Source organism: Dermochelys coriacea, chromosome 17 (genome assembly GCF_009764565.3).
Source record: "Dermochelys coriacea isolate rDerCor1 chromosome 17, rDerCor1.pri.v4, whole genome shotgun sequence".
Lineage (NCBI taxonomy): Eukaryota > Metazoa > Chordata > Testudines > Dermochelyidae > Dermochelys > Dermochelys coriacea.
In genome coordinates this window covers 5,809,977-5,831,961 of record NC_050084.1, presented here as the reverse complement: position 1 = coordinate 5,831,961, position 21,985 = coordinate 5,809,977, and the positions used below count along the sequence as shown (strand labels likewise).

General features: G+C 37.8%; 1 protein-coding gene across 7 annotated transcripts in view; it reads right to left on the bottom strand.

The window, feature by feature from the left end:
* The window catches only part of BRIP1 (BRCA1 interacting helicase 1), a 125,425-nt gene that overhangs the window by 87,093 nt on the left and 16,347 nt on the right, over window positions 1–21,985 (bottom strand). For 5 of the 7 annotated variants that reach the window (XM_043499409.1, XM_043499404.1, XM_038376016.2 and 2 more), the window contains exon 7: window positions 1,164–1,454. In XM_043499409.1, coding sequence (XP_043355344.1) covers window positions 1,164–1,454 — 291 coding nt within the window. Of the gene's footprint in view, window positions 1–1,163; window positions 1,455–17,713; window positions 17,822–21,985 lie in introns of all 7 variants that reach the window. The other 2 variants (XM_043499402.1, XM_043499403.1) reach the window with 1 other exon arrangement.

The window sequence follows — 21,985 nt, the reverse complement described above, 5'->3', positions numbered from 1 at the left end:
ACGTTTTGTTGCAGGACTTCTTGAAGGATTAGAAAACTGGAATAAGAGTTTTTCAGCTCACAACTGAAGGAACAGGGAAGAAGGGAAGGATTGAAATCTGCACAAATAGCTTTTCTCTTAAGTATTTGTCAGCAGCTTGAATTAAAATAAGTGTTACAAAACAAAACGGTGTTAAAAAGTGATATAAAAATCCCATCCCCCTCAATTCCTTAAAATTTAGTCTTGTTCAATCCGAAGTGCAGCCATTCCAACTATTTTTTGTCCTCCAGCATAAACAAGGAATTTTAAATGTGAAAACAAGCAGATACACACTACTTTTTGGAACATTCATTTCAGGCTTATACACTATGAAGAAGCAAAAGATGGGTAGATTTGTTAGGCTTTGCAGATTACCTGTAAATAAATAAATTCTGCTGTGCTTTTGCAATTTAGTTTTATTTATTTATGTGTAGCTGCAAAAGTGGAAAGGAAACAAGATAGTCTTAAAACAACTCTGAAATGGCGAGCACAAATCCTAAATTTGGTTAACCAAGATGATGATGATCAATAACACATATCATAATGTGAGCAAGCAAAATGCATCTCTGCTCCCATCATTAGCAGATTATTTGTTCCAGATTTGTGGTGGGTTATCCACATGAGAAAGGCTCTAAATTACTACTTACATAACACAGGTAATTAAGTCCCTATCCTCTTAATTTTGAGCCAGTAAACAGTTTGTTCCAACTAGAGAATTACTACAATAATTTTACCCCCATGCATTCTAATCATCTTCAATGCCCAGATACATAAAATAAAATAAAACACTAAGCAGAGAGAAATCAGGCCTGACTGGATTATTTAATCATTATCAGCATATTTCACTTTTTAAAAAAGAAATGTTTTGAGAAAACAAAGGTTATTGCAATTATAATTAAGCTCCCAAACTAAAACTATAAACATATATTGTCATCATCTATTATGCCTTTTAAATTTTGATGCTGTGAACCAAGATTTACTGAAGATTAAAGGTCTAATACAAAATGAATTAGAAGTTACAAAAGGGCTTCCAACCAGCGTGCCATTAAGAAGTTAGAATGTTACGCAATCCAGCTGCTCAGGCAGCTAAATCTTTCATTAATATTTTTAAATGAATAATCATTTTCTGAAACAAAACTACTCACATTTTTTCCTTCCAGCAAGTCTGCACATTTTTCATTCCTGTTACTACTTCTCGATACCACTGGATGAACACAGGTATGATCCCGGCTAGAAAGAATTGTCATACGGACACTGGAATATACTGTCCTCTGCAGCTCTCTAGTAATCTGAGCTATTTGCTTGTGTGTTCGAGTTCCAAAAAATATTTTGGGGATGTGTGGCTTTCCTCCATTTTCCTTCCTCTTTGCATAACTAACATTTTTACCATTTTCTTTTGCAGAAGAGCAGGAACACTGTGTGCAGAGGTCAGGAGACTGTAACCAAAACAAGGAAAGTTTATTAGGACATTACCACTGCAAACTACATACACCAAATCTCCATATTGACCATTGAGAGTTTTCCTCTAGCGTAGTTCAAAACTTCCCATTAATTAATCTATCAAACTTTGAGTAGTGGACTCAAGTTAAAAGTATACACAAACATTACAAAATCTCAAAATAATTTCTAAAAAAGTTATCACAGAAAAGAGAGCATCTCTCAAGTAAAAAAACGTAAGTGATTACCAAATTCTCCATTTGCTCTTTTCTTTATATATTCTTTGCCAGTCAGTATAATATTTTCCAGGTTAATATGCCATTGCTTTGATGGAAATTAAAATGGTACCATTGAAATAAACATATGAAATTTAGTACCAAAGTTGATACATATCCTTGGTTATACCATCTATTAATTTTACATATAGAAAGGTTTACTGGTACTGTTCACTGTCTCTCCAAGATTTACTCAAACCAGACTGTGGTTAAACTCAAGTGCTATGCCAGTAAAATAACATTAGTTTGTACATGACACTGTTTATTCCTTTGTGCCAGAAAAGTAAAAAAATTTTAAACTAATTTTTACAATGCACGAGGAAAGTTTTTCTACTTTAGGTTTATTTTCTGTCATCAAGCATGGCCAATTACCTCTAATTTACCTGTGACAAATTATTACAATGAAAAAAGCCAGGACAGTTTAGTAGCAAGTTATGCAGGACACCTAGCATTAGGAGTTCCCAGGCCTTAAGGACTGAATAAAAGCATGTTATACAAGAGACGCATGCTGTCTTCAAACCAGATGGCAGCCTTTGTTTCATAGCAGACAAATGAAGAAAAAGTGAGAAACATTAATGTGAGGGAAAAGGATTGTTTATTATGTTTCTTAATTTGAACAAGTACTTATATACTGACTGCCAGCTAAAGGAAATTACTTTTCCATTGAGGGCTTGATCCTATAAGGTGCTGAGCATTCTGGCCTCAATCCAATAAAGCACTTAAGCATGTGAATAGTGCAACTGAAGTCAGAGAGACTTCTCACATACATAAATTTAAGCATGTGCTTAAGAGCTTTGCTGGATCAGAACACGAGTCTGCAGCACCTTGTAGGATCAAGACCTGACTGGGCAACCATATTAAAACTAATACTGAAAACTTTGTTTTAATATTGTTTCATCTGCAAATCAAATTTCACTAAATTGGCTTCAAAGCCCATACTCCATTAGTAATACACTCATCATGGTGTTATGCCATTAGTCAATTCTAGTGAAGACTTTCATTTCGCCTTAAGAGTTTCATAATTCTTAACTAGAAGAACTGAATCCAGGAAAAATATTTGGAATAGCAGGACAACTGGGTTTTTTTTCCCCACTCTAATTACTTTGTCACAGAGAAATTCATCCTCCTCAATCTCTTCCACAACATAAACTATTGGGAAGACTAATAATTAGGATGTAGGTAGATGATACAAAGAAAATGTTAAGATATCACTAAGAAGAGTATCTTGTCCGTACAAGCACATGCAATAGTGAAAAACTGATCAGCACGTCTTAAAAGCGTAAAATAATTTGCACTTGGTTTTTACTTTGATGGCGCAGGTAGCAACAAGCTGTACTTGACAGCTGAAAGTTTTTTCCCCTGCTTTTAGTTGATTATCCTTCATAAACAAATGCTAAGTCATGGCATGTGTTACATCACAATACTGGGGATCAAGCTGTTTCTTAGCCTCCACTCTGTGGAAAAGCAAGTTCGAATTACCCTGAGTCCCACTCAACGTTGTCCGCCATTAAATATTACAATACATGATAGAATGGATGTAAATGTGACCCTTCTGGAGCTGTCACTCACTGGGATAAAAGGTTCACTGATGTGCCAAATAAACAGGCCGTCAAAGCAGATAAAGTTACAGCCATGCTGGAATTGTTACATTCCCCTCTCAGGTTGCCAGTAACAGCAGATTTCATTACGGTGTGCTGCCACATTAAATAGCCAGTTCCAAATATCCTGCCTTCTATATTGAATAATTACTTATTCACTGAAAGGATAAAAAGAAGAGAGTTATGAATGGGGCTCTTGTCAGCACTGAAGCAGGAAACAGCTGACATGTGGTGTATGTTACATATGCGGCAATATCCGACAGTTTATACCCTCAGAAAATTGGAATGCAAATTATATCATGATATTTTGATCTATATTTATTTTGATCTTTGAAATAATGATATTTATTAACATACTAAGAGAATTAATGTAAATAAGCTGCAGAATCAGTTTACTTTTGCTGACTGTTCAGGCCTTTTTGCCCATATCTATCCCCTTTCATTTGAATTCATTTTTTCCCCCTCAGATATGATGCAATACCATTAATCCTTTATGGGAGGATAAGGTGAGGCTTAAACATTTACTTTACTAAATGTAAATTTTAGAGAAATCTAGACCAGTAGAACAACAATTTCCCAAAGTACAGTAATATTTGCTGTCCTACACTGTACTTGTACAGTCAAGGTGATTGGAAAATGCAATTCAAATTCTTTATGTGCAACACCAACAGTGATAATTCTTTCTACTGTATCTTTGGGGAAAAAATAAATTTCAAAGAAACTTTTTATTAAAAAGGTAAAATTAAAACCATAATGCCTGCATATGTGTGGGATGTATATAAATTACAATATTTTACAGGTGACCTCAAAGTTTTTCTTAAAAGGATTGAAATTGGCATAATACTGGCTTTAAGAAGCACTTCACTCACTACTGCAACTTTAAAATGTTACCTTTTACTAACAAAACAAAACAAAAAAAACCAGGAAAGCTTTAAACTCAGGCTGATTTTATAGTAACCAGTAAAAGTATATAACTGCTTTGCAGCAGTCATAACATTTCTGAAAGCCACAGACGCCATCAGCAAAGAAAAAAAAACCCCACTTTAAAAAGGTGCCTGTATAACAAACAACCAACAACAAAAAAACCCCACACATTAAGAAGGCTCTTATTTGAGAAGGTGAGCCCTTTATTTGCATTAAACTGGAGTTTCACACTTTCAAATGCTCTTTCTCTGTTAGAAATTTTTTGGGAAAGATCTTTCAAATATATTAAAACTCTGAAAGTTAATTGGAAGTGCCTATAGGTTAGGCATTGACACATGAGGAAGCACTTCATAAAACAATTAAGCTTCAGGTTTCCATGAGTTGCGTGACAAGGGGGTTAAAGTAAACAGCATACAGATCAATCAGTAAAGATGATTGTCTGTTTTAGGCAAGCTATTCCCCAACCCTGCTTGAGTACAATTAATTTATGACCCGGGTGCATATAGCCAGATAATTTCATGGTTTAATGTGGGTTATTTTTACTTTTATTTTCTAAAAACACATATCTCTGGAAATCAAACAACACAAAGAAGGAATAATTAAGGCAACAGGATGGTTAAAGCCTCAACTTCTCCTTCATGCTACCCTACATCTCGCAATACTCAGTCATGGAAATTTCTGCAGAGATTTTATTTAAAAAAAAAAAAGTTGGAAATAGCTGAGATTTTTAACATTTTCATAAGTGACACTTTGGGTTCTGCATTTCTGTACCATAAGCTATTTATATAATTGTAGTTGTGACTTAGCATAATTTATGACATTGTAGTCTCCCATTACTGCAGAAAGAGGAAAAAGAGCCCTAGCTACTTTTCACTGTAAGAGGTAATTACGGTATAGTTGGGGAGTACTGCAGTAAAAATTATAAATCTGCATTTCAGAAAGGAGAGGAGCTTGTTAAGCTACAACAAATATATCTATCATATTCCTTTCAGGGCAACTGAGAAATAGTGAGGAAAGAAAGTTAACTTGAATACTAAAACTTATTTTAATAACGCCCAAATTTGTTAACCTTCAGGACCCAAGTTTGTTAACCACAAGGCCCATGTTTTTCTGTTTGGGCAGGAAGTTGAAGAAAGGGTTCAAATGGGACTTATGGTTGAGTTTTTGTTATATTTATATTGCTGCTACAACAATGTTCTTGAGTTTGTTATAAATTGTATGGTCTATTATTTTATTTTGCTTGTAAACTCCCTGGGACAGAGAGCACATCTCCTGCATCTGAACACTCTGGTATACCACACATGCTCAATAAATATCTTTCTCCTGCATTTCCCAAATTATATAGTACCTTTTTTGGGTTTTAAATCTTTTTATTGAAAGAATTCCTAGATACACACAAAGATAATAACTGGTAAAAACAAGTTAAATAGTTAGAACAACTTTATCTACATTATCACTTTATAACTCTCATTAGACTATTTAGAACTAGAGGAATATAACATTTTTTAAAGGAAAGATTAAGGGCAATATCTAATTTATCCATAAGGTCCTGTTCCACGCTATGAAAACACCCAAGTTTACCCAGAGATGTTAAATATGATTGTGCTCCATCTGTTTCAGAGTAGCAGCCGTGTTAGTCTGTATTCGCAAAAAGAAAAGGAGTCCCCTAATGCCCCTACTCTACTTGCGCTACATTGATGACATCTTCATCATCTGGACCCATGGAAAAGAAGCTCTTGAGGAATTCCACCATGATTTCAACAATTTCCATCCCACCATCAACCTCAGCCTGGACCAGTCCACACAAGAGATCCACTTCCTGGACACTACGGTGCTAATAAGCGATGGTCACATAAACACCACCCTATATCGGAAACCTACTGACCGCTATTCCTACTTACATGCCTCTAGCTTTCATCCAGATCATACCACTCGATCCATTGTCTACAGCCAAGCGCTACGATATAACCGCATTTGCTCCAACCCCTCAGACAGAGACAAACACCTACAAGATCTCTATCATGCATTCCTACAACTACAATACCCACCTGCTGAAGTGAAGAAACAGATTGACAGAGCCAGAAGAGTACCCAGAAGTCACCTACTACAGGACAGGCCCAACAAAGAAAACAACAGAACGCCACTAGCCATCACCTTCAGCCCCCAACTAAAACCTCTCCAACGCATCATCAAGGATCTACAACCTATCCTGAAGGACGAGCCATCACTCTCACAGATCTTGGGAGACAGACCAGTCCTTGCTTACAGACAGCCCCCCAATCTGAAGCAAATACTCACCAGCAACCACACACCACACAACAGAACCACTAACCCAGGAACCTATCCTTGCAACAAAGCCCGTTGCCAACTCTGTCCACATATCTATTCAGGGGATACCATCATAGGGCCTAATCACATCAGCCACACTATCAGAGGCTCGTTCACCTGCGCATCTACCAATGTGATATATGCCATCATGTGCCAGCAATGCCCCTCTGCCATGTACATTGGCCAAACTGGACAGTCTCTACGTAAAAGAATGAATGGACATAAATCAGACGTAAAGAATTATAACATTCAAAAACCAGTTGGAGAACACTTCAATCTCTCTGGTCACTCGATCACAGACCTAAGAGTGGCTATCCTTCAACAAAAAAGCTTCAAAAACAGACTCCAACGAGAGACTGCTGAATTGGAATTAATTTGCAAACTGGATACAATTAACTTAGGCTTGAATAGAGACTGGGAATGGATGAGTCATTACACAAAGTAAAACTATTTCCCCATGGTATTTCTCCCTCCCACCCCACCCCCCACTGTTCCTCTGATATTCTTGTTAACTGCTGGAATTAGCCTACCTTGCTTGTCACCATGAAAGGTTTTCCTCCTTTCCACCCCCTGCTGCTGGTGATGGCTTATCTTAAGTGATCACTCTCCTTACAGTGTGTATGATAAACCCATTGTTTCATGTTCTCTGTGTGTGTGTATATAAATCTCTCCTCTGTTTTTTCCACCAAATGCATCCGATGAAGTGAGCTGTAGCTCACGAAAGCTTATGCTCTAATAAATTTGTTAGTCTCTAAGGTGCCACCGGTACTCCTTTTCTTTTTGCTCCATCTGTGTTACTGTTGGTCCAGAGAACCAAACTGTGATAACTGGTTTAAAAATACCAAGTGATTTAATCCTGGTAGAAAATACTTGTTTAAGGAAGGAAGATTTAAAATAACTGGTTATAACAGAGTTTGGCTCCATCCACACTTAGCTAAAAAAATAGTTGAGCTAACAACTGTTTTATGCCATCTATGGTTAAATGTTATTGTTTTCACTGTAGAATTTAGCAAGATTCTCAGGGACTGCACATTTATATAGATAACAAAAAATTCCAAAATTATAGTAGTTAATGCTTAAAAATGTTTTGCAGGAGATATAAAAATCCTCAGGTTTCAGGGCTTAAACCAATTTCAAACTATTAGGAGATAGGATGAGACTTTCAGGGGATGGGAGGGAATTATCCAACATCTACCTCTTGCAGGTTTCTTGCACCTTCCTTAGAAGCATCTAGTGCTAACCACTGTTAGACTCATGATACTGGACAGGATAACTACGAGTCTGATCCAGTTTGGCAATTCCTTTGTTCCTAGGTAGAGGGACTCAAAATAAACCACCTTTCCATATCCATACTTTGACATTTGCATTATTTATCATCTGATACATATACACATACACTGAGAAAGTCCAAAACAATATCCAGCTTCCTCTCAGGGTTTCAATTATAAAGGTCTGCACAGTCTTGCCTGAGGCTTTTAGGATTTCATTTAATTGTACCCACTTGCATTCTTCTTCCACCCATGTTATTAGGTGAGTAATATCCCCCTCCACCCTCCCAGACACACCGTGTCCTTTCACTACCTTCTCTTCTCCACAGGTTTGCTCCTTCATTGCTAGGACTGAGTGACTCGTACTCAGGAGGTTGACCTCATGGTCTCCTGCTCTCTTTTTGCTGCTCTTGGGAGCTGTTCTCTTCCTCCATCAGCCTCAGCTTAGTGCTGAGGCTCAGCTTCTGGCACTTGTCCTCCTGCAACCACTCCTGAGAATCCTGAGGCTGTGACTCAGTCTTTCACTGACTTTAGTGACGTGCTTTCTGATCAGCTCAGAAGGCCTGTGACCTGGCACTGATGTCTGATAACTTTCCTAGCCAGCTCCATCCACACTCTCTTACAGTCAACTTATTTTACTTGCAGATCTTGGCACCGGACTTCTACTTTCTTGGACTTGAACTCAGAGTCCTCTTTGCCCTGCTGAAGTACCTTCACCTCACAGAACAGCGCTCTGCCTGCTCACTCTCCAGAGCCTGCTTTGCCTTCTCAGAGTTTGCTGTCACTCACTTGGTGTGTTCCAGCTGTTCTGTCAGCTCCTTCATAGCTTGTAACTGCCTCTCTCTCATCGCCTGGGTTGCAGCTCATGGGTCTTTGCCTCATCATTCAGGGTCTTCTTCATGAAAGCCATTTTCTGTTCCCACTTTAATGCGAGTTCCCACTATGCAGCAGTGGAGTCTACTGTGTCTTCTAGCTCCATTCCCAGTACCTTCAGCTTTTTCCTCAGCGCCTGCTTCTGAGTTTGTGCTTTGTTCCTATGTACTTGCTCAAGGTGTCCTTGATGTTCACTAATCTGAGATTCCAGTTTACAAATATTTTTTCTGGGCCACGTTCTTCTGGCTTTCTTCCTCTTCCATCTTAGTCACGGCTGCTTGCACTTCCTCTTCCTTCTAGGCCAGCTGTCTTTTAAGTTCTCCAACATGAGTTTGTAGCTCTGCTCTCTGGTCATAGGGATGGGTGGAATCTTCCCCAAGCTTCCTGCAAGTTGTCCCCAACTCCAGCCGCTGTTCTTCTTTGTGATACAGGTGCTCTTCCACATCTGTGATCATGATCTTGTGTTTGTTCTTGCATATAATGTGGTTCTTAGATCTCTCCTTATTATCTGGGGCCACCTTCTCCAAAAGCAGCTTCGACCTTGCCTTTTCCTTTGTATTTGTGCCACAAAGTATCCTAGCCCAATTATGCCCACTAGCAGTGATGTGGACCAGTTCCTAGTGGCCTCATTCCTGAAGTAGGATTTTTAAATCCAAAACATGGGTGCCTTTGGCTTATAGAAGCCTCTTCATCTTTCCAAGGATGACCTCTACTTGCTTGCTTCATTCTTTCTGCTCAGCCAGTCACTCTGGGCTGCATGTAGCCTATCATCCAGTTTCTGCCTGAGTGGTTTCATCTGGTTGTGTAGTTTGTCAAGGTGTTTGGTGCTCACATCAGGGATTTGGTTATTAGCATGTCCTGAGCTTCCAGAACCCATGAAACAAGTTCTACCCTTTCTCTGTCACCCACACTCAAGCATCTCATTGGGTTTTTCTCCCTTGTGTCTGGTTTGTTTCCTGTTAAAAAAAAAAACAAAACAAAAAACAAAAAAACTGTACATTCCCCAAGTTCTCTTTGCACAGGCTGAAACTAGAATCTGGATCTCTCCCTCAGGAAAAGTGAAATTTGAAATCCGACTGACCTTCCATCTCTCTGGGTGTCCACAAAGCAGTTTCCTGGGCTAATCCAAGTTTCCCTATCACTGTGAAGCTTGGCTTTCCCAGAGTTACAGTCCCACTTCTGAGAGTTTGAGATTTTTTTTGTGGAGCAATGCCTTTTTATGTGCCCCGTTTTCCTACAACAAAAAAATTATTTCTGGGGCTTGCTTTTTCTTTGTCCAAAGAAATGAAGGGATCCTGTAGGTGTCAGTGCTGGATCCAGTACTAGTCAATATTTTCATTAATGACTTAGATAATAGAGTGGGGAGCGTGTTTATAAAATTTGAAGATGACACCCAGTTGAAAGGGGTTGCAAACACTTTAGAGGACTGGATTAGAATTCAAAATGACTGTGACAAACTGCAGAATTGGTCTGAATTCAATAAGATGAAATTCAATAAAGATAAGTGCAAAATACTACACTTAAGGAGAAATCAAATGCACAACTACAAAATGGGAAATAACTGGCTAGGTGAAATAACTGGCTAACCACTTGGTTAGAGTGGACCACAAACCAAATATGAGTCAACAGTTGCAAAAAAGGCAAGGGTAATATCCTGCAGTGTATTAATAGGAGTGTTGTATGCAAGACCTGAGAGGTAATAGTCCCCTCTACTCAGCACTGGTGAAACCTCAGCTTGGAGTATTGTGTTCAATTCTGGGTGCCACACATTACGAAAAAATGTGGACAAACTGGAGAGAGTCCAGAGGAAAGCAACAAATATCAAAACCTGACCTAGGAGGAAAAGTTAAAAACACTGGGAACATTTAGTCTTGAGAAAAGAAGACTGATGATAGTCTTAAAATATGTTAAGGGCTGTTATAAAGAGGAGATCAACTGTTCTCCATGCTCACTGAAGACAGGACAGGAAATAATGGGCTTAATCTGCAGCAAGGGAGATTTAGGTTCGATATTAGGAAACGTGCTCAAACTATTAAGGGTAGTTAATTTCTGAAAGAGGCTTCCAAGGGAGGTTGTGGAATCCCCATCAATGGAGGTTTTTACGAACATGGTGGCTAAACACCTGTAAGGGATAGTCTAGGTTTATTTGGTCCTGCCTCAGTGCAGGGGGCTGGACTTGTTGACCTCTTAAAGTCCCTTCTAGCCCTGCATTTCTGAGATTCTATGAATAATAAAAGAAGAGTCAAATACACTGTGAGAGTTAAGTGTAAAATAAGGTTAAACACACACTGAGGCTATGATCTTTGAAGCATAGAGATAAGAGGACTTCTTGATATCTTCTTCTATATTTCATTGGGTACAAAGACATCTGAATGATACAGTGGTGAATACCTGTTGTGTGAAATCTCACACAAGCACACCCTAGTAAGATATCAGAAGTGACATTACTAGAGCATTTCAGCTATTCTTTTTTAAAACTCTTTTAAAAGGAGTAGTATTCTTCTGCTACAGTCTCTTGATTAAACTGCACAAAGCAGCTGTTTATCCACTCACAGTAACCAGCAGGTGAACCCGATTCAATATTTATCACAGGCTTTCACAGATCACTGCTAACCAAGCAAACGTTTTAATTAAGCTGGAACTTGCTTCAAAGAGCTCATTCAAGATGTCAATCAGCGAGTAAGGGATCAGATACGGTGTCAGGTGAGAGTGTGTAATACAAATCCACAACTTTCTTCATCCCATTCCTGTAAATTAGCCTGCTTTAAAGTCTGGACTCTGATTGTAACAGACTGCCAGTCTCCTGGAATGTGTAACTGAAGTCACTCAAACTCTATTGTGAAGGTTGTAAGCAATATGTTAAACTGTAGTGGGCTAGCACATTAAGACAGATTCTTTTCACAGTTGTTTTTTGATACCGCAAGTGTTTGTTACACTACTCTCCATTTACTGTTTACTTTTTTACCTAGTGTAAATGAGGATTCCTTAACACAGCTGCCCCAGTTTCTCAAAGTCAATGCTTCTGCATAATTAACCAAGAGTGTACAACAAGGGTATAATTTCTCATCTAGATTTATACTAGAACTGCACTGTTTTGCAAGAATTCCCAGTTCAAGAACAAACATGGGTTCCCAGGCTCAGAGCCTAAAGACAGTCAATTGCTTTGGACAGGAACGGCGCAGCCTTCATTATGTCTACAGACATTCCCTTGATATAGTACTGGAAGGTGCTTCTCACTAGTTCTCTCATATTGATTATAGGCAACAAATGGGGCCCAAAAGCTAAACATAGTAAACAGTATAAAACTGAATGGTTTAATTAATCACGACTATGAGGGCAACACCACAGTATACTGTTTGTATCTATTTTCCTGAAATAAACGAAAATAAAGTTCAGAGTTATTGACAAATCAAATGTCAGTCTTAAAAAAGATATATGTGTATATACTATACTTTGTGTATACTATACTATGTGTATATACACTATACTTCTTTAATACTATATATATAAAAAATTTGGAATATAAATGAGAGAAACAAGAAAATAAAGTGTAATATATTTTCCTCAAATGTGACTTAACTATTGTAACCTAAAAAAAAAAAACGAGGAGTACTTGTGGCACCTTAGAGACTAAACAAATTTATTTGGGCATAAGCTTTCGTGGACTAAAACCCACTTCATCAGATGCATGCATGGAAAATACAGTAGGAAGATATATACATACATACATATATATACACACACACACACACACACACAGAACATGAAAAAATGGGTGTTGCCATATCAACTGTTACGAGACCAATTAATTAAAGGTGGGCTATTATCAGCAGGAGGAAAAAAAAAAAAAACCTTTTGTAGTGATAATCAGGATGGCGCATTTCAAAAGAGTTGACAAGAAGGTATAAGTAACAGTAGGGGAAAAAAATTAACATGGGGAAATAGTTTTTACTTTGCGTAATGACCCATCCACTCCCAGTCTTTATTCAAGCCTAACTTAATGATGTCCAGTTTGCAAATTAATTCCAATTCTGCCGTTTGTTTGATGGAGTCTGTTTTTGAAGTTTTTTTTGTTAGAGAATTGCAACTTTTAGGTCTGAAATTGAGTAACCAGGGAGGTTGAAGTGTTCTCTGACTGGTTTTTGAATGTTATAATTCTTGATGTCTGATTTGTGTCCATTTATTCTTTTGTGTAGAGATTGTCTGGTTTGGCCAATGTACATGGCAGAGGGGCATTGTTGGCACATGCTGGCATATATCACATTGGTAGATGTGCAGCCTCTTATGGTGTGGCTGATGTGATTAGGTCCTATGATGGTGTCCCTTGAATAGATACATGGACTGAGTTCATTTAATCAAAACACTACTAGTATCACAAGAGGATGTATTTACCTTGTGTTAATGTCCAACAAGGCTTACAAAAATTAGGGCTGTCAAGCGATTAAAAAAAATTAATCGCGATTAAAAAAATTAATCACGATTAATCGCACTGTTAAACAATAATAGAATACCATTTATTTAAATATTTTTGGATGTTTTCTACATTTTCAAACATATTAATTTCAATTACAACAGAATATAAAGTCTACAGTGCTCACTTTATATTTATTTTTATTACAAATATTTGCACTGTAAAAAACAAAAGAAATAATATGTTTCAAGTCACCTAATGCAACTACTGTAATTTTTTTATAATGAACGTTGAACTTACAAATGTAGAATTATGTACAAAAAATAACTGTATTCAAAATAAAACAATGTAAAACTTTAGAACCTACAAGTCCACTCAGTCCTACTTCAGCCAATCACTCAGACAAACAAGTTTGGTTAAAATTTTCAGGAGATAAAGCTGCCTACGTTCTTGTTTACGTCACCTGAAAGTGAGAACAGGCATTCCCTTGGCATTGTTATAGCAGGCATCGCAAGATATTTACGTGCCTGATGCGCTAAAGATTCATATGTCCTTCATGCTTCAACCACCATTTCAGGGGACATATGGATAATGATCCAAAGTAGAGCGGACCGACGCATGTTCATTTTCATCACCTGAGTCAGATGCCATCAGCAGAAGGCTGATTTTCTTTTTGGTGGTTCTGATTCTGTAGTTTCCGCATTGGAGTGTTGCTCTTTTAAGACTTCTGAAAGCATTCTCCACACCCTGTCCCTCTCAGATTTTGGAAGGTACTTCAGATTCTTAAACCTTGGGTCGAGTGCTGTAGCTATCATTAGAAATCTCATATTGATACCTTCTTTGTGTTTTGTCAAATCTGCTGTAAAAGAGTTCTTAAAACCAACATGTTCTGGGTCATCATCCAAGACTGCTATAACATGAAATATATGGCAGACTGTGGGTAAAACAGAACAGGAGACATACAATTCACCCCTAAGGAGTTCAGTCACAAATTTAATTAACACATTTTTTTAAGCATCAGCATGGAAGCATGTCCTCTGGAATGGTGGCCAAATCATGAAGGGGCATATGAATGTTTAGCATATCTGGCACGTAAATACCTTGCAACGCCGGCTACAAAAGTGCCATGCGAACACCTGTTCTCACTTTCAGGTGACATTGTAATAAGAAGCAGTCAGCAGTATCTCCTGTAAATGTAAACAAACTTCTTTGTCTTAGCAATTGGCTGAACAAAAAGTAGGACTGAGTGGACTTGTAGGCTCTGAAGTTTTACATGTTTTGTTTTTGAGTGCAGTTCTGTAACAAAAAAAAATCTACATTTGTAAGTTACACTTTCACGATAAAGAGATTGCACTACAGTACTTGTACGCAGTGAATTGAAAAATACTATTTCTTTTGTTTATCATTTTAGAGTGCAAATATTTGTAATAAAAAATAGTAATATAAAGTGAGCACTGTACACTGTGTATTCTGTGTTGTAATAGAAATCAATATATTTGAAAATGTAGAAAAACATCCAAAAAATTTTAATAAATTTCAATTGGTATTCTATTATTTAACAGTGAGATTAGCCGTGATTAATTTTTTAAACAACAGTTAATGTTGTTTAGTTAATCGTTGGAGTTAACTGCGATTAATCAACAGCTCTAATAAAAATGTACAGGCCCATTTTAGTTTGGACAGCTGTAGACTGAGAGGAGGGCAGTTCAGATTCTGTACTGATAGTTTTCCCTCCTGTGTTTTGCTCTCCTCTTATCCTTTGTGTCATCACATAATGCAAAACTATAAGTTATAATTTTGTTTTCTTTTAGGGAAAAAAAAGTCACAAGCTGCTTAATACATATGTTTTTATATACTTTTAACTGTAGTTATTATTAAGAGTGTATCAAGTCTTGCTATCCAAAGCAAAAGCATTTCTGGCTTGCATTTAGAGTTGACAGCTGCCTTTTTCTCCTCACAGTATGTTTCAGTTGGCCCCCACCACAGCAGTGAGCATTAAGCAATTTGATATATCACGTTATGTTTTGTTTTCTTGTACTGAAAAAGAAAGTGACTAGCTAGCCAAGCCTTTTAAACCCACAGCTGTGACAAAGTTACTGAGAAGTGTATGGGCAAAACTCTATTTTCAGCCGAAAAGTGGCCTTGCACATTAAAGCAGAGGTGCACTGATGCTGAGCTGGAACTGCCAGCACCCTTGCTACAGTCACTATGTCGATAAACACCATCTCCAGTGAAGTCAGCACCTTCACTAGCATTACAACTCACTAACTGTTAAAAAGATTAAAAAAGAAGAACAGAAAAATTGTGCATTACTATTGGAACTAAGAATATCTTCCCCCTTATGGACAGTGGAAAGGTCTTCCTTAAAGCAACTTTCCCAAAGGCATACAGCAAAAGCTGAGAATAAAACTCAAGTTTCCTGATTCCCATGTTTGTGTCTTATCTATTGAATCAAGCTGTCTTTCTACAGAATGTTTTCCATTATGCCATCTCCTTTTGGTTAATTCTTCCACCTCCCCACTTACACACATTGTTACATTACATTATGCCCATAACTAACTCCAGTTGTTTCTTAACATGAGTTTTTCCATGAATTAATTCCTAAATTTAAAAGGATTTTGTATGAAGAAATATTGTTAGTGTTTTCATTACAGTTAAATTAAAAAGATGGTACTCCATATTTCTGGGTCACATATGTAAAACCCCACTGACTCCTCTATATAACTTGGGTTTTGGCTAGTCTTGTAATCAGGGCACCTCTGACCACCACACAATTTAATCACTAAGGCTATGTCTACACTCCCACTTATGTCGGTATAACTTGTATCGCTCAGAGGTGTGAATAAGCCACCCCCGTGAGCAACATAAATTACACCGACCTAAGCCCCAGTGGGGACAATGCTACAGGTTGAACCTCTCTAGTCAGACACTCTTTGGTCCAAAACATCCATGGTCCGGCATGATTTGTTAGCCGAATGTCTGCTTATCGTTGGTGGGGCCAAGTTTCCCATCGTCAGGCAAAGTTTGTTTACAGCCGCCAGTCCTGGCTCTCAGTGTTCTGTACTGTTATTTAGCTCTAATTTACCCCTAAATATGTCTTCTAAGAGACCAGCAAACAACGGAAGTATTGGTAATGCTGCTAAGCGTAAGCATGTGTCAATACTGATACAGCAAAAGGTGGAATTGTTGGAGAAATTGGAAAAGGGCACATTGGTATGTTGTTCTGTTTATTCGCCTCAGCTAAATAAAAAAGAGACCCGCTCACTACAATACTGTATTGACCTCCCATGGTTCGGCAAATTCTCTGGTTCAGCACCGTTGAGGTTCTGAGGGTGCCAGACTAAAGAGGTTCAACTTGTATGTCAGCATGAGATGTATTTAATCTACTCCTAATGAGCAATGGTAGCTAAGTCGATAGGAGAGCTCTCTCTACAGCTACACTAGAGAGCTTGCCTGGGTGCAGCTGGTCCACTGTAAGCGCTTTAGTGTAGCTATAGCGTCAGCCACAGTCAGGGAGAAAGAGAAGATTACCAAAAATTGTAATAAATTACAGAAGTCTAAAAGGAATGTTACAAAACTGCAGACAAGCACTCTGCAGCTAACACCACATTTTTCCATTTTAAGAGGGTTCATTATTATGTATAACATAGGCTAGGCTGCCCTGGAACATTTCACTTACCCTGGTTACGACTGTAAATTCAACTCCCACCTTTGCTCCTATCTCTGCACTCTAATTCATAACATGCTATGCCTTTCCTGTTGCTGTCAGACTACCTCTAGTTTAAAATCATCATGCAGACATAGGAGCAACACCACCACAATTAAAAAGTTACCGGAATTTCAGCTTTCATTTGTATGGATTTTGGGGGTTTTGTCGATCGTTTGTTTAATTTTTATGTATTTATGTTTAAAGAGATGTTAGGTTGCTTGGAAACTAGATATGTAATTATATACAGAATTTTGTGAGGTGCCATTAATTAAAGGAATAGGAAATTTCCCTTTTCCCTACCTTACTCCATCTTGCAAAAGAAAAATGTTGAGAACGTTCCATGAAAAAAGTAAAGTAAAGAGCACTGTGATAGAGTACTGCCCCAGAGAAAAGATTCCTAAAACAAAGATACAAAATATTATATGGCTGCATAGCCACAATTCCAACAGAATCCAACAGAAACACTACAAATTTAGGCCATATCTATACTACCACTTATGTTGGCAAAACTTATGTCGCTCAGGGGCATGAAAAAACACACCCATGAGTGTCATAAGTTTTGCCAGCACAAGTGGTAGCGTGCACAGCACCATGTCTGGGGAGAGCTTCTCCCGCCAACACAGCTACTGCCTCTTGTTGAGGTGGTTTTATTATGTTGACATAGAGCTCTCTGCTGTTAGCATAGAGCGGCTACATGAGCGATCTTCCAGTGGTGCAGCTGCATCGATACAACTGTGCGATCACTAGTTTAGACATGGCCTTAGTGTAGGCCTTTAAGTCTCAGCCTTGGAGGTTTTTATTGGCATAAGGTAATCAGGATCAGGAACAGAAGACAGAAGACACCCTAATACTTTGGGTTTGTCTACACTTACAGTGGATCGACGCTGCAGCAATCTAGCCACCGGGGGTCGATTTAGCGCATTTAGTGAAGACGCGCTAAATCGACTGCCGATCACTCTCCCGTCGACTCCGGTACTCCACTGGAATGAGAAGCATAAGGTAAGTTGACGGGAGAAACGCTTCTATTGACCCAATGCAATGTAGACACGGCAAAAGGTCAACCTAAGCTACATCAACTCCAGCTATGTTATTCACGTAGCTGGAGTTGCGTAACTTAGGTCAACTTAACCCTGTAGCGTAGACCTGCCCTTAGAGATTATTTAACTATCAAAACAACACCTTTCACTACTCTGCTCCACCCTACTTCTCTGCAGTTGTCTCTTTTTGCAACTCCCCAGCCTGGCCTCCCACATTTTTGCCAACAATGCCAGTGTCACCCACATGTTTATCAACTTCTCTTACAAAGATCCCCATGCTCCCTAGAGTGATCTGTAAGACCATTACACCCACTCCTTCTTCAAATCCCTTCTCAAGAACCACCTCTAAATATAAAGCTTATATGAAATTAGCTAATTAATTTTAGTTAAATTTAGGGACAGATGGGGATAGATGAATATTTATAAAAAAAAATTAAAGGAAATATGTATATAAATGGTATGTTTGATTGCCATATCTCTATACCCTTTGTATGTCATTTGCCTTAGACTGAACTCTTCAGGACAGAGACTCCCTTCATGTGTGTTCAACTGTGCCTACAATAGTGGGGCTATGATCCTGGCTGGGACCACTACTGGATGCTCCTGCTATATAAATATCACAATCTGTTTAAAAAAAAAAATCAAGATCTTCATCATTGGGATATTTATAAAATTACCACAGCAACAAGCAATGGCAGATAGGCACCGATACTTCTCTCAATATACAAAAATCTCTCTTTTTCAAAACAATGGGGAAGGCAGCACCTTAACCAGGTATGAATTTCAAAGCAATTACACAGTGCATAAGTTTCAGAGTAGCAGCCGTGTTAGTCTGTATTCGCAAAAAGAAAAGGAGTACTTGTGGCACCTTAGAGACTAACAAATTTTGCACTACACCACAGTCTGTGCCATGCCTTAAATAAGCTGTCACACACTTCTTCCTCAAATGTAATTGAAAACAATTTGGCCACTTGTATTGAAAAGGCCAAATTGTTTTCAATGCCTATATAAAAAGTATTAGAATGAAGGCTTAAGCATGCTTTATTAGAATAGGTTTTAAAACTGGTGACCCCAAGTAAATCAATGGGCCAGAGTTTTCAGTACCATGCTGAGGGGCTTTTTGGAGATGGGAGTATGATGTTGCAATATTATGGTAATTATTAAAAGGAAAAAAGAAAGGAGTTGAATTTAGGACATCTGCTCTTATTAGATAGAGTTTTGTTTGTACAATACCAAAACAACAGAGAGCAAATGTAAAAGGAAGAGAGTTCTCAGTAAAATGTGTAGATTATATTGATTCTACCTATAACCATACTACACTGTACATTATAAAGCCCCAATCCTGCAAACACGCAGGCAAGTAGCCTCATTAGGCACACTGGGACAGCTCATGTGAGTAAAATTAAGCACATGAGTAAGGTCTGCAGGAGTAGGACTATGTTACAAACTAGATCAAGTCTTAAAATGAATGCAACAACTGAGATAATATAACAAAAATTATTCTGAGATGTACACTAAGTCCAACATTTTTAAGACTATCTTATAGGCACTAAAAATCTATTTTCAGGCACTTTTTTTTTTTTAAAATGGCACGTTTCTTAGAGCTCCCACAGCTCCAGTAGGCGTCAGTGAGAACTCTTGTGTTCAGCACCTCTGAAAAGCTACTTTTAATTAGGTGCTTAGAATTAGACATCTAAATTTGAAAAATTTGAAACTTATACCACAACTATCAGCTATAAAATGAAACTATTATAACAGCAGTTAAGCCTCGTCAGACTTGTAACATTCTCCTGTCTTAACAAAACACTGCATCAACAAACAAGACCAGAAGAAAGCATATCTTGCTTTCAAACAACTCTTGGAATGGAAACACAAGTACCTACTTAAAAAATTCTAAGCAACAGACAATCTATTCCCTCTCTGTTAGGCCACAAAAAGGGATTATTTGGCAAGAAAATTCAGCTCATTAAATTAAAAAATTTCCTTGCATGCAGGAATTATCAAATAGGATAAAACACAGATTAAACGTAGAAAGTTTCATTATCCCACTGGTTAAGAAAAATTACTGTGAGAAACACTTATTCTAAAAAGACACTATCCAAATTTTAAAACATATATAAAAATAAATAATTTTAAAAACTTTCCACAGTTTTTACTAAGCTATTAAAAACGTAAGAAAACTTCTTTGTCATTTGGAAACATTAGGTGTTTATCCTCCAGTTAAGCACACACATAGTCAACATTAAGGAAAACTACTTGCATGAATAAACTCCTTATTTTTAAGCATTGACAAAAAGGTGTTGAAATTAACATAGCTCTTTTTATTAACTTTATTTTACACTAATATCATTTTACATCAGCAATGCATATGGAAGAATGTTTATTAGTTAACTGCTCCTCCATATCTATCAAAGGCAGCACATACATATGTTGTTTTGTGGATGTCCCACCAAAAATGACAGTTGAAAATTTGTTTAAGAAAGTGAGTGGTGAATAAGTATATGGTATGTATTCTTGCATTAACACCATCACAAATAAATAAATAAATTTTCAGTCCAGAATTAGCACTTACCCAATGCTAAAAATTACCTTCAGTTTTGACACAGAGGGATAGCTCAGTGGTTTGAGCGTTGGCCTATTAAACCCAGGCTTGTGAGTTCAATCCTTGAGGGGGCCATTTAGGGAGCTGGGGCAAAAAATGGGGATTGGTCCTGCTTTGAGCAGGGGGCTGGACTAGATGACTTCCTGAGGTCCCTTCCAACCCTGATATTCTATGATTCCAATCACTAAAAACCCTTATGGCTAGCTGATGAGAGGCACCCCGCACCACTGTAATAGATTTGTATTAAATTTCTTTATTAATAAGGTGAGAACTCCCTCCCATCACCAAAAATTAAAATATGACTGAAATTCTTACATTAAACTTAAGTCTTGCTCCTGCAACTAGTTCCGTCCTGGGAGACCCATGCACCTATGCAGTGACAGTTACAGGAACAGGGTCTAAAACTGTACTAGATTCACCCAGAAGTGAAATTAAAATCTGAGGGCTTGCCTACATTTAAGAAGTTTTACAGGCATGACTATATCAATAGTTTTTGTGCTGCTTTGTTTTTTTTTGTTTTTTTTTTTTTACCAACAGTTATCCAGTAATAGCCCCAATGCAGATCCTACTAGTATAAGAAGCTCTATGCTGATATAGCTTATTCCACTTTGATAAAATGAAATAAACTATACCAGCATAAGCACTTTTATACTGATTTGTGTGCACATCGGGGGGGATTTTGTCTATTTAACTACGCTGGCAAAGTTAAAGCAGAAAACTTTTAAATGTAGACGAGGCCTTACTATTCCAGAACTGCCTATTGCTATCAAACAAAGACTGTGATCAAAGCCATGTTATTGAACTTCTGGGAATCTCTTACCATTTCAACACTGAAAAATCAAATATTAAAAAGGGAAATTATTTATTTAGGTAAACTGGCCAATTTATAGTGCTCTGCACTCCCCTTTAGGAGAATCAATTTCCAATTTCTGCAGGATAGATTCTTGTGCTAGCAGATGCTAAAACTCCTTCTGAGACTATGCATTCAATTCCTAAGAACGGTGAGTATCTTGCATTGCTCAATAGTCACTTTGTTGGATTGTGATATTGAGAGGCTTCTAAGAGTCAGCTATAGCTAGAATAATAGTGACCCGAGATAGGGCCACTGGGAAACTGCACAGCTATTTATTAAAGCAAGGTACTAGGAATAAGGAAGACTGAGTTCTATTGCTGATTGCCACATGCGTCCTTGTAGTCTTTGATAAATCATGTACTCTACCCTTTACCTCAGTTTATTCATCTGAAAACAGGAATAAAATTCACCCACCATCATAAGAAGCATCTTTCTATCCCAGAGCTACAGAAAAACACTAATATGTATCATTATTAATCATCAAGTAGTGCTCGCCTAAAAATTTGCAGCAAGAATAAGCTCTCATTTATATAACGGGATAGACACAGAGAAACATAGGACAGTGAATTCCCCCTCTAGTTTCTCTGATGGGAGAAGGAACTGAGCAGTGAGTTAATTTCCCATCTGGCCTTGTTACCAGAAAGCGTAAGAG